Raw genomic sequence first — 17,724 nt, 5'->3', positions numbered from 1 at the left:
CATAAGTGCTGGTGTTTAGAGTCAGGATCTCATGTGGTTGAGGCTGGTCTAGAACTAACTCCCTGTAGAGTCAGCCTAGCTGTAGGGCTTCCCTCGGCAGGAAGTTTAGGTGCGATCTTCCTCAGTGCCTGAGGGTCGGAGGCTCACTGAAATGTGTGAGTCAGTATCTCAGACACCCCCACCCCCGTGGGTTTGCAGTCCAGCTCTGTCTGTCCTCTTCATCTGCCAACCCCTCCCCATACTAGTATTTTGGCAAATTCCTTTCATTTTATCCTCAATTTTGGACGAGGGTGAGGTTTGGCAGTAACCCCAGGTCAGCTAGGGGCTAGATTTCTCCGGAAGCTGTCCATGACAATTAACACAACAGTAACACCCATGCTGTGCCGGCTTGGGACCTGTGTGTTTAGAGCCGGTTACCTCCTCAGCCCTGTCGTGGAGCCTTTCCTGGGAAACAGACACTGTTCCACTCATGAGCACCGCAGGTCCAGAGAAGGCACTACCTGGCTACCCAGAACCGAACATACAGAGAGGCAAAACTGGTATGTTTGGCGCAGATGTTTGTCCCTGCCTTCAGGTACATAGCACATAGCATTGCCTGAACAGAGAGCGAGTTGGCTCTAGCTGGGGTGACAGGTTTTTTGTGACGCAGATTCTTTTTAGTAGTGGGAAGACCCCACCCCACAGTAGAAGACAGGCAAAGCCAGTCTACACCTCCCTTTACCTGCCCACCCACTAGCTGGTCACCTCGAGTAGACCTATCCCAGGGATTCCTGCCAAATTTATGAGTACCAGCTCTCTTCCCAGCGTTTGAGGTTCTCCCGGTCTCTTTATAGGTAAAGAATCTTCAGCCCTGTGTAGTGAACACATTTAATCAGAGGGTAGTGACATTGAGGCCAAGGTGGCTCGTTGGGATCCAGTTACCAGACGGATCAAAGAGAAATGATGCCTTGTGGGGCTTCGACCACTGATGATTGCTCTTGCAAAGGCCTGAGATGGGATACCTGTTCCCTTCCCACAAGGAGTCAATAGTCATTGATCCAGATGAAGGAGTGGCCTGAACCCCCTCCCAGAGCATGCTGGGCTTACCTCCTCCTCCTCTCATCCTGAGACTGTACCCTTCCTGGACCTCTGCTTAGTAACCCATCACGGTCACCTCTAAAATCTTTTCAATTTTAATTTTCTTTTCCTTTCTTTTATTCTTTTATTCTTTTTTTTTTGAGAGAGAGAGAGAGAGAGAGAGAGAGAGAGAGAGAGAGAGAGAGAGAGAATTTCACTATGTTAGCCCTTCTTGGCCTAGAACTGACCTGTAGACCAGGCTGGCCTTTAACTCACAAACATCCACCTACTTCTGTCTCCCAAATGCTAGGATTAAAGGTATGTGACAACATCTGTAGCAGAGTTTCCAGCAGCTCTGGCCAGCATCCAGCTCAACTACTGTGTATACCTGAGGCTAGCCGTGAGCTTCGGACCCTCCTGTCTCTGCCTCCTGAATACCGGAGTCACTGGCATACACTGGTGGACATGAGTTTTTGCAGTATGCGGGATCAAACCCAGGGCATTATACAAACTGGGCAAGCACTCTACCAACGTGTGCACCACCTCTGCCTTCCCTTCTTAATATCAGCAACCCACAGAAAGTGGAGTAGACTCTAATCAGAAAATCTGAGCTCAAAATTTGCCCCCAGGTCTGAATTCTTGTTTTGTTTTGCTGAGCCCAAGGTATCATGCACGGTTTTCACCTGAATTGTATCCCCAGTAGTAGGCAAGTATCTCTAATAATTTAAAATGTGGATTCATTAAGTCACCAGATTTGTAGCATCAGGATCGTTTTCCAAAAGTTCTGGATTTAGAGGCTGGCCCTGGATTTGATCCCAGCTTTGAAAAAATAAAGTAAAAAATTACTTTCTGGCTATGTAGATTACTAGCCCTTGGAAAAAATAAATCCCTTGTGTGTTCAGACTTTCCCATCTTCTTGATCTTATTTGTATTCATTTTTTTTGTTTGTTTGTTTTGTTTGCTTGTTTTTTGGATTTTGTTTTTTCGAGACAGGGTTTCTCTGTATAGCCCTGGCTGTCCTGGAATTCACTCTCTAGATCAGGCTGGCCTGGAACTCAGAAATCCACCTGCCAGAGTGCTGGGATTACAGGCATGCGCCACCAACGCCTGGCTTTGTATTCAAATATTACAAAATCTAAAAACAACAACAACAACAAAAAACCTTAAATGCAAAATACCTTTTGGTCTAAGGTATTGCGCTGCGGACTACGCAATTTGGGATCTGCAGTCTGTGTTGAGAGAAATGGGGAGGAAGATTAGTGGGGTGGGACTAAATTAGCGGTCAGCAGGAGGGACTGAATTGCTAGGGGCAGCCTGGAAAGTGTGGCCGGTTATTCTTAAATACCTTAAATTCCTTCTATTCTCAATGAATAGCTTCTCATCAAAGATACTCACCGGACTCACTCCAGTCTAAAGTGTATCCTGTCCCCCTCCCCACTCCCCCAACCCCCCACCTTTCCACCCCCACCCTGCCATGTGTGTAAGCAGGTGCTGCTGACTGAGGATGAGAAAGGCACTCCCTCTACCTCCCTTCCCCCCATCCTCCACCTCAGGCAGCCAAACTTCCTGAAGAATTGTCTGCCTTCATTTCCCCTATGGGCATTGCAACACCACATCCAGTCCCACCATAAAGGTGAGTCTCTGGAGCCAGGCTGTCTCCTAATGACTGAGTACAGCGGACTCCAGCCCCTCTTCCCCCGTCTTACCCTGTGGCGACATCCAATGTGCTATCTACCCACCTCCCTTCCAGATGGCTCCGGCCTTTGCATTTGCAATGGCTCTTTTTAGTTTCTTCAGTGTGCATATGTTTGAAGATGGGGGGTGCCTGTATGTTTATGGGGACCAGAGGTTGACTTTGGGTGTCTTAGTTACACTACACTTGTTTGTTTGTTTGTTTGTTTGTTTTGAGAAAGGTCTCAGCCAGCCGAGGTGGTGCGTGCCTTTGATCTCAGTACTCGGGAGGCAGAGACAGGTGGATCTCTTGAGTCTGAGGCCAACCTTGTCTACAGACTAATGAGTTCCAAGACAGCCAAGAGTACCTAGATCCTGTCTCCAGAAAAAAAAACATGAAAGAAATAAAGAAATGCAAAGAAGAGAAAGAGAGAGAGGGACAAAGGAAGGGAAGTGGAGAGAGGGGTAGGTGCGGGAGGTACATAAGCAATGACATCATTAAATCCTACGGCCCTCTATTGGGATACAGATACTAAATGACTAGCTGCTTATCCTATGCCAACTCTGACTGAGCCTTGGAGCCTTCTGAATCAAGACACAAGGCCGGAGAGGAAGCTAGGCCTTGGAAGCACAACCTGACCCCTCCAGTGTCAGACAGGGTAGGTTGTGCTTCAAGACAGGGAAGGCAGTGGAAAATCAAGGTCCACACCCTCCCGGGAGAAGCTGCAACCTCCCTCCTCCTCCCTCCAGGTAAATGGCTTCCTGTGCCTCCAGAGATGAAGGGGAGCTGGGGGGGGGGAGGGGCGGAGCTTATAGGGCTTGTTCAACAGAAGCTGCTGCCGGGGACTTCCTGGGTCAGGTGTAAATTGGGAAATTTTTGGTGCTCTCGGAGCCTGTGGAAGGCTGGGTAGAATTACTAAATCTGTGAGTTCTGGTGCCCAAAGCCGAGAGCAGTCAGAGGGGGAGCAGGAGAGGGTTAGCCATTCGTAGAGGTAGAGGAGTCGGCTGTCTTCTCGGCCTGTGGAGGGCATGTGGGGAGGAGGAGAGTAGCGCCTTAGGCCATGAGCTCAGTCATGACTCCCCTCCAGATGGTGCCCTGCTATTTCCTCAGGGTACTTGGGTGGTGGTTAGACAAGTGGTCAGCAGTAGCCAAACCCAGGAAGATCACAAGGCACCAGCCAGAGACGTAGAAAGGATTCAGAGGAGACCGTTCACTGGGGACCTGCCGCTTATGAAGCAGAGAATGGGGGCCGGGAGGAGAGAATTCCCAGGGTTGAAAGGAACGCTTTATCTGGAACAGTACAGACCTGGGGGCCCACTCTCTACAAACTACATACGTGGGCTTGTAAGCTGGACTGCAAGGGCCTTTGATGGGCCTTTCATTCCAGTCCCTGAAGTTCCCCGACTCTAGTCCATGTGCAGATGAGTGAGTGACACCCTCAGGAAGTGTGCTGAGTGTCATCACTTCAGTGGAACCTAAAGCCAGGTCACATTACCAACTCTGTGGTCTTGGTCTGGGGCTAGACCAGGGACTGTTATGTGGGTATAATGACAAAGCCCCCTTCCCCATTCCCTACAGAGTGCCCCTTTTCGTGGGCACTTTACAGAAAAGGAGAAGCTCCCAAGGGAGTTACCTTCAAGTGGTACAGGGGGTACGGACCCTCCAGCTCTGAGATCTTCCTTCCTACCCAGGAGTCTTTCTTTCTGTGTTGTTTTTCCCTGCACGCTTTCCCTTGTTCTGGGCGCCTAAGCTGGTACCCGACTCTGTACTGAGGCAGACCTGAGATTGAGGCTATTTTCAGAGATCATGCCTCTAGATGGATTTGTTTGTTTGTTGGAGACAGGGTCTCTCTTTGCAGTCCTGGCTGTCCTGGAACTCTCTGTGCAAACCAGGCTGGCCCCAAACTTGATGTCTTGACATTTCCGCCTCTGACATGCCACCATGCCTGGCAGGAGGCAATTTTTGAGACAATCTACACAGGCCTCCTGCCTCAGACCCAAATCCTAACTGAACATGGAACAACTAGGTTCCCCTGAACGATCCTCCAATCCAATCCCCTTTACAAGAACTTGGCTGGACAGGCAGGCGTCCCAGTAACTGGAAAGGTATGATTATGCCACAGTTTTCAGGGATCCCAGATGATCTGCCGCATTGGTGAGGCTCCAAAGCATCCCTGCTTAAAAACAAACAAACAAACAAAAATAAATAAAAACAAAAACTCGAGGTGAAAGGAGTGTGGGTGGTAAGCGGAATGCTTTGAGCTTATGTGAATTAGGGGTGGGTGGGCGTTTAATCTCTAAAAGAAAAAAACTCATCTCTGGCTAAGTGTTACATGGTGGCATGCCAGGCTTAGTGGAACATGTCTTTAGTCCCAGCACTTGGGAGACAGAGGCAGGCAGATCTCTGTGAGTTTGAGCCTGGGAGACAGAGGCTGGTGGATCTCTGTGAGTTTAATCCTAGCCTAGTCTACATAGTCAGTTCTAGGCTAGCCAGGGCTACACAGAGAGTCTCTGTAAAGCTACATGGTGGTGCAGACCTAGAGTTCCAGTTCATTGTTGGCTGAGCTGTGTAGAATTAGGTTTGACTGATTCTCTCATGCATTCTAATGGAGACAGTCTTTTGGGGGCTGGGGGGCTGGGTGGAAGCTGGATTATCCCAAGGCTAAGAAGGAAAAATAGAAGCCTGGGCAGTGGTGGAGCACAGCTTTAATCCCAGCCCCACCCCCAGGGGCAGGGGCAGAGGCAGAGGCAGGGGGATCTCTGAGTTTGAGGCCAGTCTGTTCTACAGAGCAAGATCTTGGTAGCCAGAGCAACACAGAGAAACCCTGACTCAGAAAAACAAAACAAAATAAACAAAAAAAAAAGCATAAGAGAAAACACTATCAGGAAATCACACTTTAGATGGGACCTCCGTTATCCAGCCTGGGACCACGGGTGAAAACTCCCTTGGTGCCTTTGGGTTAAATTGTCTCTCTCGGTCCAGTTATAAATCTTGGCAGTCTTGGTGACTGTGAGGTACTAGTGAGGCAAATCCCAAGCTTGTATCTCGCAACTCTTTGGGATTGGAAGATACTGTGAAAGGGTCTAAAAGGCCCTTTAGCTGTGAGTGCCTGAGGTGAGGCTCCATGCTTGGGACAGGTACACTGTCCGCTTCCACCTTTTGTCAGGTTGGCAGGTTGGCCAAATATTTAGGAGGGACAGTTAGCATCTTGTCACCCTTAGGCCAGCAATTTGCAAAGGACAGGGTGTCTGATTTGAAGTTTACAAATTAAAAGTTTCTTAGCATTCTGAAGTCGTAGAGACTTTTCTGGGAAGCAGCTCCTGACCCAGCCACCATTGCCGCTCCCCCTATGCTTTACCTATAGACACGCCCATATGGCCCGCCCACTAGGCCGGCTCCCCGCCCACCCTCTCACCTCGCCTAGAACTGACTCCCGCATTCTGTGTCCGCAGGCTGCTGAACCGAATGTCGTCCGAAGACCGGCACCTTGGCTCCAGCTGCGGCTCCTTCATCAAGACGGAGCCATCTAGCCCGTCCTCGGGCATTGATGCCCTTAGCCACCATAGCCCCAGCGGGTCGTCGGACGCCAGTGGTGGCTTTGGCATGGCCCTGGGCACTCACGCCAACGGTCTGGACTCGCCGCCTATGTTCGCAGGTGCGGGGCTGGGAGGTAACCCATGCCGCAAGAGCTACGAGGACTGTACTAGTGGTATCATGGAGGACTCGGCCATCAAGTGCGAGTACATGCTTAACGCCATCCCCAAGCGCCTGTGCCTCGTGTGTGGGGACATTGCCTCTGGCTACCACTATGGAGTGGCCTCCTGCGAGGCTTGCAAGGCGTTCTTCAAGAGAACCATTCAAGGTGCGTGGTGGGCAGCGGCAAGGCCTGGATTCAGGCTTTGGGTCTACAGGTCGAGTTGGGGTTATTCTCTTAAATCTAAGTCTAGTTTCTTGGGGGCAGAGGTGCTCTAGAGGTCTCTCTCCTGTTCTGTGTCTCGAAGTTTCTCACTCGGGGATTCTAGACGAGGATTCCAACTATCCGGCTCATAGATATGCCATGTTCCCTCCTGCTTCTTCCCTGAAACGCCATAGAAAAAGCCACAGGAATATCTGATCTTGGACAGCTCTCTCAACATGCATACTGTCCAATGCATGAGCCCTCCCTCCAAAAGCCTATTTGTGTGGGCGGGTGGCGGGGCTGGGGGAGGACTAGGTGTTTCCATAATTTGACTCACTATTTCATACTTAGGCTGTCTTTTTGCTTCCATCTCAGTCCCACATTAGCTCCACGCATAGAAAGGTAGGCCCATTTTCCTGTGGACTGGAACTGACTGGGATCCTGGAAGCTCTGGGCTATTTTTCCATACATTTGCATATCACTAGGGTCACATGCTGATAGCCCTGGGGTATTCTGCCCTTTCAGCTCCGTGAATGTGTTCAGGAGTCCCGGTGCTTCCTTCCCCCTGTGCTGGTGGGAGGAGGAGGATGGTGGGTCAAGTCCTCCCTGGGCTATACTCTTCTGGACCAGTAGGACTGGGTCTGAGAGTCTCAGTGCTTCAGGCTTAGTGTAGAACACTTAACGGGCAGCTCTCTGTCAGTTGAGATACTTCTTGAGCACCTTCAAAGCACCATCTTTGCAGGTAACCGAGAGGCGCCAATTCTCTCCCGCCTGGACAAACACACTGCCCAAACCAAAAAATGCTGGCCATTTCTCCCAGCCTGGTTCCTCCCCCCCCACCCCCCATCTACACCCCACTCACTCCCCCCTCCTCTTACCCCCTACCCCCTACCCCCCCTGCACCACCCCCACAGCCACCCCACAGTGTTCTGTTCTGTTGACCGCCTTTGGAAGGCATTGGCCAAGCTTCCCTAGCTTGGGTGATTCTGTTTATTCAACAAGTTTATATTTGTTAATCTCACTGGATAATGATCTGTTAGACCCACTGAGGGCATTGAAGGTTGGATATGTTGACAGTTCTACTTAACCTTTCAGAGGCTGGGCTAACCCACCAGGCTTCTAGGGCAGACGCTTGAGCCAGCCCTTCCTTACCTGTGAGCTCAAACTGGGGTGTGCTGCCTCGGTTCCCTATGTGCTTTATAGAGTTTTCCTTCTTAGGGCTTTATGTAGCCCTCTGTAGGCTCAATTTACTGTGTAACCAAGGCTGGTCTCGAGATCGCCGCCTCTACCTTCCAGATTTCCACATGCGTATGTTCTATCACTACCTCATACAGGGTTTTCTCTCTCTTCTTCCTTTCTTCCTTCTTTTCGTTTTTCCCTGCACGCTATTGGGAATTGAACCTAGGAACTGGCTGTGTGTGTTCACCAAGGCATGCGTGTAGAAGCCAGAGGACTCCTTGCTGGAGCTGGTCTTCTCTTAACACAAGGGCGACCTCATGTCTGCAGCCTTGGCTATGAGGGTCTTCTCGCCACTGAGCCGTCATGCTGGCCCTAGCTTAGTGTCCGTTGCTATTTTTTTCACATTTAACAATATCACTTACCATATACCTTTACTATAACAACACGTTTCATCATGCAGAACAAGCTTTGTTGTTGGCATATATTTAAATAAAGTAGTGTAATTACTCCGATCTAATAAAATTGAGATTACTAAACTGTGTTAGGACCTCTGAGAGTGCTGAGTGTTAATAGGCCTGTCACCAAACCTGTAACCCACGTGGTGGATAACTTCTGGCCTCACGTGTCCACAGAATTTAGTCCATCGTGATCACGAATAATATTTATTCGGCATTTTGTGTGTGACAGGATCTTACTGGATAGCCCTAGCTCACTCAAAACACAAGAGAGATGCACCTGCCTGTTTCCCGAGTGCTGGGATTAAAGGAATGCACTACCAGGCCTGGCCATGAGTGACTCTTCCCTTCTCACAGGAGTTTTCTGTGTAGCCCTGGTTGTCCCGGAACTTGCTGGGTAGACCAGGCTGGCCACAAACTCAAAGATCCCTGCCTGCCTCTGCTTCTCAGAGTGCTGTGCCACTGCCGCCGGGCATGAACCAAACCCTTGCCAAGCCAGCCTGCATACGTGTAGGCTGAATGCATAGAGCAGCATCTCGTATACCAGGAGCAGAGACAGTGAGCGACCTCTAGGCCGCTCTGCTTTGTGTTTTGGTGCTGGGGGTGTAACTCAGGATGTGGCAGCACTGGGCATCTGCCACCCTGCCCTCGGGTGGAAGGAACCTCCGGGTCGGTCGTTATAGGGTCTGATGGTACAGCAGACAGCTCTCTCTCTTACTTCAGCCAGGGCAGAGAACTTACAGTGAGAAAATGCTGACCAAACAGGTTTGAAGCATTGTATGTTACTGAAGCCACAGGGGTTTTTGTTTTTGTTGTTGTTTTGTTTGTTTTATTTTTTTCTAAATTGGGAAGTGACCTTGCAGGTTTGTTTTATACTCCTTATAATAAATTTTTTGAAAATAAAACATTAGAAGACAATCATATGCCGGGCGGTAGTGGCACACACCTTTAATCCCAACACTTGAGAGGCACAGGCAGGTGGATTTCTGAGTTGGAGGCCAGCCTGGTCTACAGAGTGAGTTCCAGGACAGCCAGGGCTACACAGAGAAACCCTGTCTCGAAAAAACAAACAAAAAACAAAAACAAAAACAAAACAAAACAAAAAAGACAATCCTATTTTCCCCTTTCCGTGGTTTCTTTAAACAGGGTATAGATAGTCTAGATCAGATTTTCTAGAAACCAAGGCTGGTATGGATAGACCCAGAGCCTCTGCCACCCCCTTACCAGGTGCCTAGGAGTGTTCTTAGGGAAGATCTGTAAACAGTATTAATTACGTGCTTCCATGAAAAGGATTCAGATCTCTTCCTAGAAGTTGGCTGAAAATTGTGGCCCTTATCTCCAGGAGAGGTCTGAACTCATTACAGGAGATGCTCCTCCCCAGAGCTGGGGAAAACTAGCTTGAGGCCAGAAGTTGGCCGGATGCTCTCCTTATTAACTCTTTGGTGTCATTCTGAGGAAGATTGCTATCACCGTGTAGCCCTCTCGGGCTAGCTGTTCTCCAGTCTCTGCCTCTCAGCCCGTGCGGTTTCGTCATTCTCTGGATGGCTTTATTGTTTCCAAGTGGAGTCAATAGGGAAAGAATGAAGCAATCACTTGATAGAAATTCCTACACTTTACACAGCAGGAATGTGAGACAGCAGATGTGGATCGTGTCTCTGAAAAGGGTGGAATTCAATGCTAAGTGCCTAGGGGTCTGCAGGGTCTGCAGTTGTTACAGTAGGCTCCAGACCAAGGCAGCTTTCTCCTAATTAGGGAGATCCAGACCATTTTTTTCTTTGTGTGCATGGTCAAAGAGAATATTTCCAGGACTGAGGCGCTGTGTGGGCTCAGTTTTTTGTTGTTGTCATCTAACTTTAGAGACCTGGTTAGCCCAGAATTTGCTATGTCGTCCAGGCTGGCCTTTGAATTCACAGACCCAGCGGCCTCTGCCTCCTTCCTGTGTGCTAGGATTGGAGCTGCATGGCGCCAGACTGGAGCCTAAGATTTCTTGAGGGCAAAGCTAGAGTTCTATTGAGCTACACCTCAGCCACGGGCCATCTTTTCAAAGTCTGGCTTTGTGAGCTGGTCTAGTGATAGAAGCTGCTAAGCACTGGGAGGCAGTGGGAAAGCCAGTCTGGTGTGGTGTGGTGTGGTGTGTGTGTGTGTGTGTGTGTGTGTGTGTGTTTCCAGACAGGGTTTCTCTGTGTAGCCCTGGCTGTCCTGGAACTTACTCTGTAGACCAGGCTGGCCTCGAACTCAAATCCACCTGCCTCTGCCTCTCAAGTGCTGGGATTAAAGGCATGCGCCACCACCGCCCGGCTCAGCCTGGTCTGTATGAGCAAGTTTAAGGCCAACCTGGGCTATATAGAAAAGGTTTAGTCTTTGGGTTGATAGCCAAACACCTGAGCACGGTGGGGGCTCCAACTCTGCCTTCCCTCCCCGTCAGAAATTTCTGTCTGCTCCTTTCATGGAAGGAAGTTTACAGAAACTGGCATGTTATGACAGACATTGGAAGACCACTCCTGGTGGCTCAGCCTCTGGGCTGGGCTGCAGGTGAAGAAGAAGAAGAGAGGGGTGCTGGGACCCAGACAGTCCTTGGGCCACAACACCCTAGAACTTTTACTAATCACCCCTTATAGAGTCTTAAAACCACCCCTTCTAGAGCAAGGCACAGTCTGTCCTCCAGCCCCTGCCCTGTACAATCAACTCCAGTGGTGTAAGTGGAATGCCTTCACTGTCTGTGGAGATTGTCTGCAGCAGAGCTGGGAGCTGTTAGGAGCATAGCCCAGAATAGATGAGCTCAGAGATACCCAAAGGCACCTTACTGTCGACAGACCAGTGGCTCCAGGCAGAAGGAAGACGGGGGTCTGATTGAATTTGCTAGCATATCTAAAGGAGGGTTTGTGACTGTCCTGGACGATTAGCCTGCCCTTGGAGCAGAGAGCCTGGCGAAGGGGCCTACCTGTCCAGGACCAGGGAAGCTGAGGCTAGGGGCGGCCTGCACGTGATGTGTTAAACGTTCAGGTGACATGATTAATATCTTTCTGATTATGACCTACTTGTCTCGGTCAGGTTGTGACCTTTGTAGCTAGGTAGGCAGATCAATTTCTTAAGTTAGAGAGAGGCTTTGTTTCTTCCTTGGTGTCTCTGGGGTTTATACACCAGGATCTTGAACTTGGGCTGTGGAGTCTGCTCCCTCACAGACAGCCCCTTTTCTGTCAGTCAACCTTGGCCACTCTAGCAGTGACTACCTACGATCCTTCTGTCACCTTTAAAGTTTTATTTATTTATTTTTTATATGAGTACACTGTTGCTGTCTTCAGACACACCAGAAAGGAAGATCAGATTCTATTTCAGATGGTTATGAGCCACCGTGTGGTTGCTGGGAATTGAACTCAGGACCTCTCTGCAAGAGCAAGCAGCCAGTGTTCTTAACTACTGAACCATCTCTGCAGCCCCCTGTTTTTGGTATTTTTTCTTATTACATTTGATTATTATGTGTGCTACCACATAATAATTTTGTGTGGAGGTCAGAGGATAACCAGCCTGCAGGTTATAGTCAGTCCTCTGTGTAGATCCTGAGGCCCCGCACAGGTTTTCAGTCATGGCAGTAAGTACCTAACTTTACTTGCCAAGTCATCTCCAGTCCTTTAAAAAGTAAGTGGGGTGTGTGTGTGTCCCACTGTGTAAGCCCAGGCAGGCCTCAAATTTTCTGTAGTTTATCTGCTTCAACCTTTCGAGTGCTTCAATTCTGGGCGAGAGGCACCACACCCAGCTGATATTTTGTTGTTTTGAGATAGTCTCCTGCACTGCTGGCTTGCTTCCACTTGCCAAGTACTGGGATTACAGGCATATGCCTGCAAAAATTTCATTGTTGGAAAGCTTTCCTGTGCGCATTTTGTGGGGTAGGCTTTATTGAGTTGGCCCTTTGAATCTTGGGTCTTTGCCAGTCTTTAAGCTATGTTTTGAGTTGTGAGTTCTTCAGGTCCCTCTGTCCTTCCAGGTTGATTCAATGTGTGGACTGTTCTTAACCATTTTGGTTTTTTTTTAAAAGCCATAATGATACATCTGTGTGTATGTAGACACACACACATACCATTAGGAAAATTCTTCTATGTGTTAGTTTCTGGGTGTCAGAACTAGGCTTAACTAGGCAGTAAGTACACTGCTTTTGACTCCAAATATTTTATTTGAATTTCTGAGAGTAGCAAAATTTGCCTTACATTTCTTTGTTCCCTTGTTGTCGATTCATGCAGGTGACCAGCGTTGATTGCAGTCTTCAGACCATGCCATTGATTTCTAGAAAGGCCAGGCATGGTGGTGCATACCTTTAACCCCAGCACTCAGGAGTCAGATCAGAGTTCAAGGCCAGCCTGGTCTTTAGTAAATTGGAGGAGCGGGAGATTCTGTATCAAAATTGAAAGAGAGAGAGAGAGAGAGCTGACATAATATCTCTAATATGACACCATTGAAAACTTGAATATTAAGCAACCTTCCCTTTTTCTAAATGAATGAAGAAGCCTCCACCTTATATTTGAGCTCGGGACCAGGTCACTAAGTTCTTCAGTGAGTTTGTGTTAAGTGCCAGTCACTGCAGTGGGGACCAGCTCAGGGCCCCTACTCCAGCCTCTCCCATGTGACAAAGAAGTCAAGGGACAGACTGAGATGGGTCAACCTTTAGTGACAGTTGGAGACCAAAGGTGAGGGAGGACCTGGGAAGGCTCTGCGAAGAAGTAGCTTTCAGGGTAAGTTGAGGCCCAGGTAAGAACTCTGGGGACCAGCACTGCGGGCAAAGGAAATGTCTGTCAGGTGTTTCAAGATGAAACTGACTTTGTGAGCCAGTGAAAGCAGTCTCAGCTGCTCCAGAGGCAAGGCCAGCTTGGAGCTTAGGCATCATAAAAACACCTCCTTTAAAAGTTATACTTGTGCACCTGGGGACGGGCGTCTGTGCACGTGCATGCTTGGTGTCTGAGGAGGCCAGAAGCGGCCCTCAGATCCCAAGAGCTGGAGTTAGAGGCAGTGAGACACACACACACACACACACACACACAGCCTTTGCTTATTGAGACCGACTTTCTCTGAGTAGCCCTGGCTGTCCTGGAACTTGTTCTGTCTGTTGATCAGATCAGACTGGCCTCAAACTCAAGAGAGCCACCTGCCTCTGCCTCCCAAGTGAGTAAAGGCGGCAGGCTACAGTTGTGAGCCCTTTGATGTGGGTCCTCTGCTAGAGCAGTATGTGTCCTGACTTGCTGGGCCGTCCCCAGTGGCAGCTCCCTGGAGCTGTGATTTGAGACTAGGAACAAGTGAAGAGTCCTGGCTTGGAGCTCCTGCCCACCCGAGGCCCAGCTGCAGGCTCTGCGGGGAAAGTCTCTGAGGAGCAGGGCTGAGGCCTGACTGATGGGCTGTTCTGACTGGGACCACCTCCAGGCCTTTTGTCTTAGAGAATGAAGCTGGTGGGTGAATCCTGGGGGACCCAGGACAGGTATGGGGACAAAGCCCAGGATCTGAAGCCACTTGCAGGCCAGTGACAAGCCAGCTGGCTGACCTTGGACAGGGACTTGAGTCCCCTGGCCTAGCCACCAAAGAATGGAAGAAAAGCTCATGATCCTCTGTCCACCAGTGGATACGCTCAGAATGTGGCTGACTTGGTGACAGTCTAAGGAGGGCTGTTTAAACCGATTAGAAATCATACACATGCTGGGTTTTGTTTTGTTTTGGTTTTGGTTTTTTGAGACAGGGTTTCTCTGTGTAGCCCTGGCTGTCCTGGAACTCACTCTGTAGACCAGGCTGGCCTCGAACTCAGAAATTCACCTGCCTCTACCTCCCAAGTGCTGGGATTACAGGCGTGTGCCACCACTGCCCGGCTTTGTTGTTGTTTTTGTTGTTGTTGTTTGTTTTTGTTTTTTTTTTTTAGCTGTATCTTTTTGAACTAGTGACTCTTTGAGCTTTCATTTCTTTATTAGCTAATAAATATCTCCACCCTCTCAAGTGTTATTGCAGAAACTGAGCCGTGCGCATAATGTGCCTAACTTCCTGCCTGGTTTATAATCTCTACAAAATGAACCTTTAAGCGTTCACAGTGCTTGACCAAAGGAAGCCATTGTAGGCTTCTGAATAGGGAATTAGATGTCCTCTTATCAAAAGAATTCTGGCAGTGACGGGAAGGAAGGGTCTAGAATGGGGAAGAGGGTGGAGTTCAGTACCATCCTGGTTAGATCAGAGTCCTGAAGGGAGGAGAGCGGCAGAGGGTTCAAAGCACAATGACAGGTGAGACTCTGCTAGAGGCAGGAGCAAGGGCATCTGGGAAAAGAAACAAGGATGGTGAGGTGGTGGCAGAGAATGGGAATAGAGGAAGATTTGGAAATAGATGAAATTCTGGGCACACAAATCTGATGAATTCAGAGACACTGGAGCCCAGGACCGCATGCTCTGGGCTTTTGGTAAAATGAGATCTAGGGCTGTGGATCTCCAAGTGTGTGTCCGTACCCCACCCCTCACACCAGCTATTTGGCTTCCTTAGAAATGCAAATTTAGGGGCCTACCCCCTGGACTGAACCACTTGTGAGAGACTCGTGACTGTCCGTTGGCTGGGCCTGCTATCTGTACCACACCCAGGCAGCTCTGTGGGCAGGCTGGGAGGTGGAGGGATGAAGGGAAGGGGGAAGAGGTTTAAAAGGAGTTGAGAACACCATCCCATCCGTTCTGACACCGGTTGTGGGGCGCGTACACGTGTCATGATATATGGTGAGGTCAGCAACGTCATGTGCATATGGAAAACTTTCAGAATCTGAGGAAGACTGCGATGGCAGAGGTCGCTCCTGTAGAGAGCAGATTGTCTACTCCTTGTTAGGAAGGAAAGCCCTGTGAACTGGTAAATTTAGTAAGCAAAACATACAAATAAAAACTCTCCTTAGCATAGTATTTATGCATTACCTCAGAATGCTATGTGGTCAGGTCTATATCTAACTACATCTAAAAGTGTGTTTTAAACAACATGAAAATGCTGGTTATACTAAGACATTATCATCATCATCATCATCATCATCATCATCATTATTATAAAAAGATGGGGTCTCTCTCTACATTGTCTGACTGCTGGTACTTGTTCTGTAGACCAGGCTGGCCTGGATCCGCCTTCAGAGTGGATTTCTGCATTCTGGGTGCTGGGATTAAAGGAGTACTCCACCATACCGCCTGAAGCAGAGGTTTAATTGGTGGAGTTCTCTTTCTCTTTCTTGGTGCCACATTGAAAGTGCCAGGCAGATGAGAACGAGACACAGTCTCTGTATAAACAAGGGAGATAAGTGTGGGCACCCGCCTTAGCTAAGTGGGTGGTGATGGGTGTGGTTCCCTAGGAAGAACCCGGAGGAGTCCCGAGAGGACCCCGAGGCACACTCATGGCCACAGGCAGTTCACCATCACCCTTTGGGGTTCTCTAAGCTTCCCACTTATTTGCATTCATCCTTAATTCAGCAGATACTTAATCAGTGCCAGGCACTGTACTTGTTAATGAACGTGGTGCCAGGTATGGTAATTCATGCTTGTAAGTCTAGTGCTTGGGGAGCTGAGGCAGGAGGATTACACTGACTTACTGACCAGTGGGGACTATGGAGTGACAAGGTGGAGGAGGGCTAAGGGTGTGGCTCAGTTGGTAGAGTGTTCGCCTATTTTTTTTTTTTTTGAAGCCCCTTGGTGAGTACTCCCAGACACCAGGTGGGGTGGTAAAGACCTGCAACTGAGGCGTCTGGAAGTTGGAAGTGGGACAGCAGACAGACAGACCTTCAAGGTCAATGGCTACGCAGCAAGTTTGAAGGCAGCTTGTCATAAATGAGACCCTGACTCAAAAATATCGAGTGTTTTTAATCCCAGCATGCAGGCAGCAGAGGCAGGCAGATTTCAGTCTATAGTGTGAGTTGCAGGACAGCCGGGGCAGCACAGGGCTGTCTTGAAAGACCAAAAAAAGTAACGCAACCGTGTCTGTCGGTGGTAAGGGCCCTTCAGTTTTTCTGGAGCTCTTAGGTTCAGATGGGGAGAGTGACAGACATAGCAGGATTACATCAGTTGCTGTCAGTGGGCAAAATGGACAGGAGGAAGGAATTGTGCCCCCATGGGACACAAACACCCATGGACAGACACAGAACTGGGAGGAGAATGCCTCGGGGACAATGGAGGAGTTTGGAGTGTAGGGTTTCACAGGCTCGTAGGCGGTACTCTGTGATTCAGGGTTGTTTTTGGTTTTTTTTGAGACAGGGTTTCTCTGTGTAGTCCTGGCTGTCCTGGAACTCACTCTGTAGACCAGGCTGGCCTTAAACTCAGAAATCTGCCTGCCTCTGCCTCCCAAGTGCTGGGATTAAAGGCATGTGCCACCACTGCCCGGTGGTGGCAATTCAGGTTTATGGGAGCCTCTGTGGGGGGAAAATAGGTTACCCTGGTCAGAGGTCCCCAAAATAAAAGGCCTTGCTCTGGAGTTTGGATTTCTTTGCATAAGTGAGGTGCACTGAAGATTGAAGATTGATATGCTGTCCTATTTGTTAAGAGTTTGCAGAGGGGGCGCTGGAGAGAGATGGCTCAGTGGTTAAGAGCACTTGACTGCTCTTCCGAAGGGTCCTGAGTTCAAATCCCAGCAACCACATGGTGGCTTACAACCATCCTTAATGAGACCTGATTCCCTCTTCTGGAGTGTCTGAAAATAGCTACAATATACTTACATGTAATTTGTATATAATAAATAAATACATCTCTTTAAAAAAAAAGAGTTTGCAGAGGATCAAACCTAGGCCTGCCAGGTAAGGCCTCTATCACAGAACTATACCCCAGGCCACAGAATATCTTAAGTTTTCATAAGGTATAATTTAAAGATAATATTAATTTAAAGACTATAATAGAAACAGCGGTTCTCTTTTTTAAATTGGCATTACATTTTGTTTATCGCGGACAAGCCCTTACACCACAGCACACACACGGAGAGACCAGAACTGTAGGAGTTGGCAGGTCTCTACCATGTGGCTCCAGATCCTTCATGGGTTCTCAGGCCTGGACACAAATACCTGAGCTATCTTGCTGGTCTTAGAAATATAAATTTCAAGTTGGGCAGTGGTGGCGCACTCTTGTAATCCCAGTACTCTGGGAGGCAGAGGCAGGCGGATTTTTGAGTTCGAGGACAGCCTGGTCTACCGAGTTGAGTTCTAGGACAGCCAGGGTTACATAGAAATCCTGTCTCGAAAAAACCAAAAAAAAAAAAAAAAGAAGAAGAAGAAGAAATATAAATTTCTAGGGGAAAGATAAGAGTGGAGCGCCTGGCCCCACCCATCTTCTTTGCAGCCTATCTAAAGTTAACCACTAAAAAAGGCAAACCAAACAACAACAAACTAATAAAAAAATCCCAACGACAACAAAAACCCTCCAGCATATTCTCAGTTACTAATGTTATATTTCACACCTGTACTTACTGGCTTAGAAATCTTGGCTTTTTAAAAATAGAGTCA

General features: G+C 48.7%; 1 protein-coding gene across 3 annotated transcripts in view; it reads left to right on the top strand.

The window, feature by feature from the left end:
- The window catches only part of Esrrb (estrogen related receptor beta), an 89,317-nt gene that overhangs the window by 36,269 nt on the left and 35,324 nt on the right, over positions 1 to 17,724 (top strand). Inside the window, exon 2 of one of the 3 annotated variants that reach the window (XM_052185349.1) lies at positions 6,181 to 6,590. In XM_052185349.1, the coding sequence (XP_052041309.1) occupies positions 6,181 to 6,590 (410 nt within the window). Of the gene's footprint in view, positions 1 to 6,180; positions 6,591 to 17,724 lie in introns of those variants that run through there. The other 2 variants (XM_052185351.1, XM_052185350.1) reach the window with 2 other exon arrangements.

The sequence above is a fragment of the Apodemus sylvaticus genome, chromosome 6, assembly GCF_947179515.1.
Source record: "Apodemus sylvaticus chromosome 6, mApoSyl1.1, whole genome shotgun sequence".
NCBI lineage: Eukaryota > Metazoa > Chordata > Mammalia > Rodentia > Muridae > Apodemus > Apodemus sylvaticus.
The sequence above is the reverse complement of the archived record's forward strand: the minus strand, read 5'-3'. Positions and strand labels throughout refer to the sequence as shown.